This window comes from Notothenia coriiceps, unplaced genomic scaffold, assembly GCF_000735185.1.
Source record: "Notothenia coriiceps isolate Sejong01 unplaced genomic scaffold, NC01 NC01_scaffold00023377, whole genome shotgun sequence".
NCBI classification, from domain to species: Eukaryota; Metazoa; Chordata; class Actinopteri; order Perciformes; family Nototheniidae; genus Notothenia; species Notothenia coriiceps.
The window spans coordinates 1-8781 of NW_011356078.1; the positions used below are offsets into that span (position 1 = coordinate 1).

General features: G+C 38.9%; 1 protein-coding gene across 1 annotated transcript; it reads left to right on the forward strand.

Moving 5' to 3' along the window:
- Positions 1 to 1064: 1064 nt before the first annotated feature.
- Positions 1065 to 6696, forward strand: LOC104954473 (inositol polyphosphate multikinase). Its single transcript, XM_010781582.1, has 2 exons — positions 1065 to 1456; positions 2367 to 6696. The coding sequence occupies exons 1-2, from the start codon at positions 1384 to 1386 to the stop codon at positions 3143 to 3145; spliced, it is 852 nt and encodes a 283-aa protein (XP_010779884.1). The 5' UTR covers positions 1065 to 1383; the 3' UTR covers positions 3146 to 6696.
- The last annotated feature ends 2085 nt before the right edge of the window (positions 6697 to 8781 follow it).

The window sequence follows — 8781 nt, forward strand, 5'->3', positions numbered from 1 at the left end:
TTAAAAATAATGATTACAAAAAAATGCAAAAGAAATATATAAAATATATTTTAAGATCATGTGTAATCATCTGATTTGTCTGAACATTGCTGTTTTAGTCAGTTTTCTTCTAATTATCTCTTTTTCTTCTCTCAATTATTTTATTTATTTTGTGCACTCTAATCAATATTAATCAAACTATTGTTTGTTTGTACATTTTAAGAATAGCGTTGATGATACAAATGTTTGTGTCAGTAAATGTCTACTAACAGAGGCGGGGGTGTGTGTGGAAATAACGGGGATAGAGCTGGCTGCTGTCAGATGATCAGCTGTGCAGCGTCATCACAAACGGACGTCGCTTCACGTGACGTTCCGGAGGAAAGGACGTCCCATTGCTCTTAAAACTCATTTCCCTGCTTCTCGTGGTTTCCTTGCGTCTCTCCATGCTTCCCTGGTGGGAGGGACTAAACGCAGGGAAACGACGCAAGTGAGGGACGCAAGGAATCCATTTAACCGAAGTGAAACGCACCCTATGTGAATCATCGGAGTACTTTATTTATCCCGCGGGATTGGCTTTCTTGACATTTGCTGAATTTGAGAAATAAATACAATTAAATAAAATATGTATACAAACATAACAATTTGTAGTAAAACATCTAATAAAGGATCAAATAAAAATAAAATATTGATATAAACTTTAAATGTTAATGTAAAGTGCGTAATACAAATATTTAAATAAAGTAAAAATATGTATATGGACATAAAATGTCCAATAAACGATTAAATAAAATGAAATATATAAATACAAATATTTATATAACCATAACAAGTTAATGTAACATATCCAATAAAAGATCAAATAAAGTAAAATAAAAACATTCATATAAATATAGGAAGTTAAACAAATATTATTTTAATAAAAACATAAAAAAGAAAATATGTTTATATAAACATAAGAGTAATAATGTCCAAACATTGAAAGAATGAAAATATCTATATAAACATCAGAAGGTACAGTATTATAATGTACTGTCAACAGTGGTTTATTAACATTGTTAAGGTATCACCTCTGAGTTTTACAGTGAGGTTAGTTGTGAGTTTTTGAGACACAATAACAGGATCAGACGTCCGGCAGCAGCAGAATGTCTTTTATTTGTTATGGTTTGTTTCCTTCAGTATGAACTGCTCTTGTTTATTATGTGATGATTTATGAGGGTTGATCTGAGCCAGACAAGCTGTGTGACTATCTGTCAAACAACTAAAGGAATATTAGTTCAGTTGTGAGCAAGGTATGACACATGTATGTACGCACACACAGAGACAACAGCACATTGTGTGTTTTAAGTACCAACGCAGTGCACACACTACTAACACAATTCATCTCTTCTGTTTCAGGTGTATAAGATGTGCAGTAACACTTTCGACACCTACGACCAGCACTATGGGAGGGGGCTGCTGAAAGACTCCATTAAAGATGGTACGTGTGTGTATGGTTCACGTACAGAGGAATGGGGGGGCAAGGGACCACAATCTATTAAATTATGTCCAAGTCTGATCTAATTTGTGTTTCCTGTGTTTATGAATGAAGGGCACATAAAAAAAAGGTTTTGCTAGGATGATCTTTGTTAGCTAAGTTCCCTATTTTTTGCCATTTGTGAAAACAGGTGAGAAAATGTATTTACAGAAAGAGTGTGTTGTTGTAATACTCATTGTGTCCACCAGAGGCTGATGTGCACATAGCATTGAATGTTTTAGCACTAACTAGCATTAAAAATATTCATGTTCCCTTCCATGTGAGTTTACATTTCTCCCTGCACTCTACACAGACAGGACGTATTGTTTGTTCTGCAAAGCAGCCTTTATGGCAAACATATGTATTGAAACTACAAACACACTCGATGACAATGATCCTGGGAAAAGGAAATAGCTTCTGTGAAGGACCAGGGTACGCAAAGTCTAGGAGAGCAAATAGGGATTTTATTTAACCAAAATACATAACACTTTTTATTATATAAACAGATATATAAATGAATAAACACAGAGCTTCCAAAAAATGGGTGAACTGCCGAGTGCTCTTCCTCCCAAGTGCCACTGCCTTCCTCCACACTGCAGGAATGTATAGCAGTGCTGGACAGTCCGCTGTTGAGTAAAGGGGAGAGAAGACTCTGAAGATGGGTGGATTAGCTTGAGTGGCTTCTTTAAACACCCTTCAAGTTTTAGGGGAATGCTTCCGTAACTGTATATAACTAATATAAGACATTTAGACTTAATGCGACTGACTATGGAGTTTATTAGGAGTCTTTTGGAATAATCCTCAATTTAAAACAGCAATTCAGTCTCCATGTCTAACTGTCTCCTCTCTTCTCGTCTCCTCTCCTCTCTTCCAGGTCTGGCTAAATTCTTCCATAACGGTGTGAGTCTGAGGAAGGATGCGGTGTCGGCGAGTATCCGCAGAGTGCAGCGAATCCTCCGCTGGTTTGAGTCTCAGCAGCAGCTGGCCTTCTACGCCAGCTCCCTGCTGTTCGTCTACGAGGGCCTCCCCTCCTCTTCGTCCCCTCTTTCCTCACTGCTCGGCACGCCATCCATGAGCCCGACTGCAGGGCACACCGCCACGCTGTCATCGGCAGGTCACAGCGATCAGCGTGGGGAGGGGGACGCCAGACCAGAAGGGGCGAGGCAGGAAGAGGAAGTGGCCGAGTTCAACAACAACAACAACATTCAGGCACCCTGGGACTACAGCCTGGAAACCATTTACACCAATCACAGAAAAGGAGGCCACCAACACTGTGCCAAGGGTTGCCTAGGCAACAGTGGAGACGGGGATGGCGCGGAGACGAAGGCGAGCTTGGACTCTGCACCTTGTGAGGAAGATAACTCTGCGTGGAAAAGAACAGGTGAGTCGCTACCAGCGCCCAATGCAAACGGAAACAAATCACAACTGGAAGGGAAGGGCGAGGACGGAGAGGGGGGGAGGAGGAGAGAGGAGGAGGAACTAAAAGGACGAGGAGGCGGGGCAACAGAGGGGGCGGGCGGAGACACAGAGGTGGAGGTCAGGATGATCGACTTCGCCCACGTGTTCCCAAGCGAATGCCACGACCGCGGCTACAGCTACGGCCTCAGACACCTGCTGATGGTGCTGGAGCAGATCCTCTGCGACACCGCGTAGAGGTCTCACTCCTCCCCAGATCTCTTTACCTCCTGTGAACCTCATCCCTCCTGACTTCTCAATTAAAGACAGAGATGGAGAATCAAAGACGTGAATATAAAAAACATCATCGTCATCATCTCACCGTCGGGGATGGTTCGTCAATTGTGTGTGTGTGTGTCTGTATGTCTCTGTGTGTCTGTGTTTGTGTGTAAGCGAGGTGGAGACAGTAGAAGCTGACCGTTGTGTGTTCCCTGTGATCAGCAGCACTACATGCACTAATCAATCCATGAAGGCATTGCGACCCGGAACTTAAACGCAACGTCTCCAGATGCAAGATTTACAGATGCTCACACAACTCAATGTGACTTTAGTCCATTTGAAATGCAGCAATAGGGCATTTTTATATCATGGCCAAATATATATATATATATATATATATATATTTATATATAATATCAAAACATATATATATAATATATCATTAGAATTTGTCAGATTTTTCTACACCGCTTATACTGTTATAGCTGTTCCCTTTAAATATCTCTGGTTGTATCAGCCTATTGCAGTGCTGCAAATCAATACGCAGCAGTGTAATGGCAATATCCATTTTACATGATTTTTCCATTTATTTATTTAAAGTAGTTAGATTTACTGTTATGCAATTCACTAGAAAAGTCTGAAGCAAATATTGCCAATTGTGTGTATTTGGTTAAAGAGAGGTGTACTGTTGGATATGCAGTCAAACTAGAAAACTACCCAACTTTTAGACCACTTTTTTATCCTCATCTTGGATTTGGTTCATATAGGTTAAATAATTCAACGAAAATAAGTGTTTCCGTTGGTACCCATTGAACCCAAAAACAGAAAAGGCACATTAATGGCCTCTTGAAGTGTGGGCAGCGCGTAAAACAGGAAGTCTGGAGGCGTTGAGGTTTAAGTCGGGTCGTCATTTTGTGTTTTTGTTTAAACACTGTCTACAGGTATCTAACTCAGGTAAATGTACTGTAAGAAATAAATACTTAATATTACTACTATGACCGTGTCCGCAGGATGATCCTCATGCTGTGTGCTCGTTCAGCTTGATGTGTTGTGTACTCCATGTTTCTCTGATCTCAAGTCATGTTCCTGCCTCTCATGACCTTCCACGTCTTATTAGCTTTTACCATGGCTGTTTTAATCGTTGTAAATGTTCAGCTGCCAAACCCCCCCCCCAACCTCTTCTGAGACCCTGAGCTCTGTGCTGTGTTTATTGCAGTTACTTGGTGCCCCCCCTCTCTTTCTGCCCTAGTTTTAGGAACGACATTATATTGTTGTACTCATTTGTTTAAAGAAAAGGTTTATCAGAAGATAACACTGCTCATTGGTTGGTCTTTAGTTCCGTTGCTCTGGCGTTACCCATGAGCTTTTCTATGATTGAGTTGTTATAATGTGAGTTATTACTGGGCAACAATAGGAACTACTTCCCTCCCAAGTTCTGGATAGTTTTTCTGTGTTTAAGGGCAAAAGAGAGATGTTATACTGGAAAAGACATGATGCTGTGCTTGGTTGTCATGACGATACATACTAGTGTGATAAAACTTCCCTGAGGATTTTAAGATTGTAGATATTTGAAACGTGCTGCTTTATGCGAGCCGCCTGACAGACTCAGCAGAGGGACAGAATGCTAAAGAGAGAGTCGCCTGACAGACTCAGCAGAGGGACAGAATGCTAAAGAGAGAAGACAGCCAACGAATGCTTTCATGTCATGTTCATTTTATTTGACTTTGATTTGGTTCTGGCTTGGTGCAGATGGGCAGTCATTTTAATGTACTGGTTGTGAGAAGTCAGCACGTCCTTTTTACACTAATATCAGTTGAACTGATTTATGTTGCTTTTTTATTTTGTTGGGTTGAATAATATAGTTTTTTAGGCGAATGCACCCTCTGAATCTGCAGATATTCTGTATGCATATCACAGTTCTTACTACTATCCTGCCAGGTATGTTAAAGATTAGCAAACGTTCCATTTCCACCGATGATATTCATTGAGCTGTGAATTGATGGAAGCCCAAAGCTGCCTCAGTTGCTACCAATATTTTCTATATTTTCTTGAGAATATGTTTTCATTCAATCGTGAGTTCCATTTCTCATAGCTTAGTTTGATTACAAACATTTTATCTCCAGTTTCTGGAGCTTTCAGCCACGTCTCATCGTCTTCATCAGCAGATTGTGTTTCCTCAATTAAAGGACACACTGTAGGCTTTGGAAAATAAATAGTAAGTGGACCAAATTATTATAAGCAGCTGTTTCCATTTTCTATATATAAACCTTAAACTTTATTTTTTTTATCCTGAGATTTACATGATTTGTTTACAATCTGAATTACTCCATGATGAAACACACTCAAAATGAGAATATAAGGCAGAGGGATTGGATTTGAGTCCAAACATGTTTGGAAATATCCACCACTAAATTACAAAGGAGTGGTGCAGGAATGAGTCCTTAAAACCCAGAAATGAGTCAGCATTTTACCGCTTCTGGATCCCTCGTCTCGGAGAGTTGTTGTAACATGTTTGTGATTAGATGCCTGAAATAAGGTCTGTGGGTAACACCACCGGAAGAGACTTTTTGCGTTTTGTTTTATGACATCAAATATGTCAGTAAATACCCCACTGTAAATATTCAAAGCTTCTACATCTCATTAAAAACTGGCTAAATGAGACAACTAAACGTCATCACGCTGACCGTTAGCCGCTAGCTAAAGCTGCTAGCTAAGGAGGTTAGCTTTTTACTGTTGGAAATTGCATTTGAAAATCCTGAAAGTAGAGATAATATGTGGAGATGATGCTCCGGAACCCAGAGTTTATTTCTTGTAATTACCGACATTCCTCTTGAACAATCCCATTAGTTTTGTGGAGGAAGCCGATTGCGATGCTAACTGTGCGCCGCTCATCACTGCACCACTCTCTTTAAGATCTGAAAGTGAGATGTTGAATACATGTAGATCCTCACATTAGAGCTGCAGTCACACCTCTAGAGTCCAGCCCTACTTTAACAGGACAGACTTGTAACGGTTTGATTTCCTTAAGACAGCCATCCTGGTGTTTTTAGGATCATTTGCTATATATTGTTTTCTCTTCGTGAGCAGTTGCTTTGCCCTGTCTGTTCTCCACACTAACATGGAGCTGATTTAAACTGACACCCTTCCCTCAGGCCCTCTTCCCTCAGCCTCTCTTTGATTTTAACCCATCACTTGTCTCTTCAGTTTATGTAGCTTGTTATATGTGAATAGAATGAAAATGCTGATATTTTGTAAATGAACTCGAATCATGATTTTATTCTATACCAAAAGAGACTGCAAACTATTAGAATATCATATTTTCTCTAAGGTTTTTTTTCCTTTTATAATAAATTGATGTTTGAAGTAATCAAATCTTTTAAAGGATGTTTACAGGAGATAGAGATTTATTTTAATCACTGCCTTTTTCTCTGTTGATGTCTCCTCTTTGTGTTGAATATGATTTATTTGTATCATTCCGGCAGCTTTGTGAATCTCCTCTGTGTTTAGGCTGTGTCGTCATGGCTACATAACAAATAACATATCATGCATTTGTATACTGGGCATTGTTAATGGAATGAGTTGAATGATAAACTGAATTATAGTGATGATGCAATGTTTGATTTTCTGCAGGAGAATCCCAAATCAGCTAACATTGATCTCAGTGTAGGTGGGCACATTAACTAAGGACCAAAGCAGGTTTATTATACTTATCATTAATTCCCAAGACTTTTTAAATTTAGACTGATTTAAAAAAGTGTGAATCTCTTAATCATCAGAAAGAAAAGCAAAGTCTGCCTGGAGTGTGCCACTAAAGGCTTTTACAGTGTATGTCAAATGATATCAAATGATTAAACACATTTTACAAAACAGTAAAACACATTTGCATTTGAATCATTTTTGCTTTATTCTGTATTTAAATGTGATAATCGTTAGAATGAAAATGTAATTGTTTATTTTTTACATTTACTGCCTATCATATTCACTCTCTATTGGCAGTTTTTATTTAATGTTTAAACTATTGAAACTCACTGAGCAGCACGGGGAGCTCTGATTGGCTGGTTGTTCTGAATCTGACCAATCAGAGCTCCTGCTTCTGCCTCATTCCTTGTACAGTGATACAAATGCAAAAATGACAGCAAGAAGAAAGTATAATGTGGAATATGGTAAGCCGACAAGGTGAACAGAAAACGATTATAATTGAAATATGGAATAAAGAAATATAATTTTTGGCAATTTTGTATTGGTGTTTTAATCTATTTTATTGAGTCAATTTATCATTAAAATACAAATCAATGTATTGTATTTTTGAATCATATATGATTGATTTGGTCATAATAAAACCATGTAAAGGTCATTCATTATTTCAGTGGCACGGTCCAGGCTGCCTTCAGGTTACTAGGGGACAGTCATTTGATAAAGTACATGCTATTTGTTCAAACATGCATAAATATGAATATGGTCATACAGACATTTAGTGACATCTGCCTGAGACATGTCCCATGCTATCCTGTAACATTTGAAGCCAAACAAACCAAACATCTTGCATAATGTGGATGTTTGGAATGTATATCGGAGTTACACTGCTCACCTTCTCCGCGTCAAATTGTTGCACATTTAGCCATACTGGAAAGTGATAGTGATTAGACCGACTTCATGCTCTATGCTTTACTGTGTTTACATCTCAACTGCCACAACTTTTCTTTTTTTTAACTCCAGGTTGTTAGTGACTTTATTCCTGTTATTTGTATTTGTCTATCATGCACCGCAGACTGATGGAATAGTTTGTGACTTTTCGCTCTCCTGTGAACAAAATGCCGAACCAGTCGCTCTCCATTAAAGAATCGTGAAGCTGGTTTGACGTGTTTTAGATAATTGGCCACAAATACTGTACGTTACTTCCAGCAGATTTCAAAGCACCCTGCTCTCTGTAAAATCAACACAACTATATTTCATCCACTCTTTTCTGTTGGCACGATTCCTGTAACTTAATACATTTTCACTTAAATCATGAAGTAAACACTTTCTTCAGATCTTAGAGTGAGTTCACTCCAACGGATTCAAGTAGTATAATACATGTATTGATGATCGTGCATGGACATTGCAAGCTTACTAGTGTTTACTTTCTGCCTTTTATTGGCTTCAAAATGGCAAAGAAGGTCCTTTTTATCATTTTGAAATGTAAATAGTGGGTGCTGTGATCAGACTTAACAGCAGCTGGTAAGAAGAGTGAAAATCAGTCTTCAGAACTGGTGCTTTGAAAAATGGACAGCAGTACTGGACAAATCAGTGGAAATGAAAAAACAGCCATGCTTCCTTAATGGGGTCCAGCGTGAAAAGAGTGAAGGCAGAGTAATGGAAGACGAGTGTCTGTAGTGGGTAATGCTGCATTTATGTCATATAGGAAGGAACCATATCTTTCTCTACATTTATCAGAGGGTTTGAATTCATCATTTCAAAGCTGAGGTGAACTGCATTTTTTAAATACATATTTTCCCATTAGACATAAATGCAGCATTATCCGAGTGCACACAATCTCTGTTTCTGATTGGCTGAGCTGCCTCCAACTCTTTTCTTCTGGGTGACGACTTCTGATCCACTTAAGTGTCTTCATGAGG

Excerpts from the sequence above, each read along its gene's own strand:
- LOC104954473 (XM_010781582.1), top strand. The coding sequence starts at position 1,384 with ATGTGCAGTAACACTTTCGACACCTACGACCAGCACTATGGGAGGGGG. Across the intron at positions 1,457-2,366 it reads GAAAGACTCCATTAAAGATG|GTCTGGCTAAATTCTTCCAT; the intron begins GTACGTGTGTGT and ends CCTCTCTTCCAG.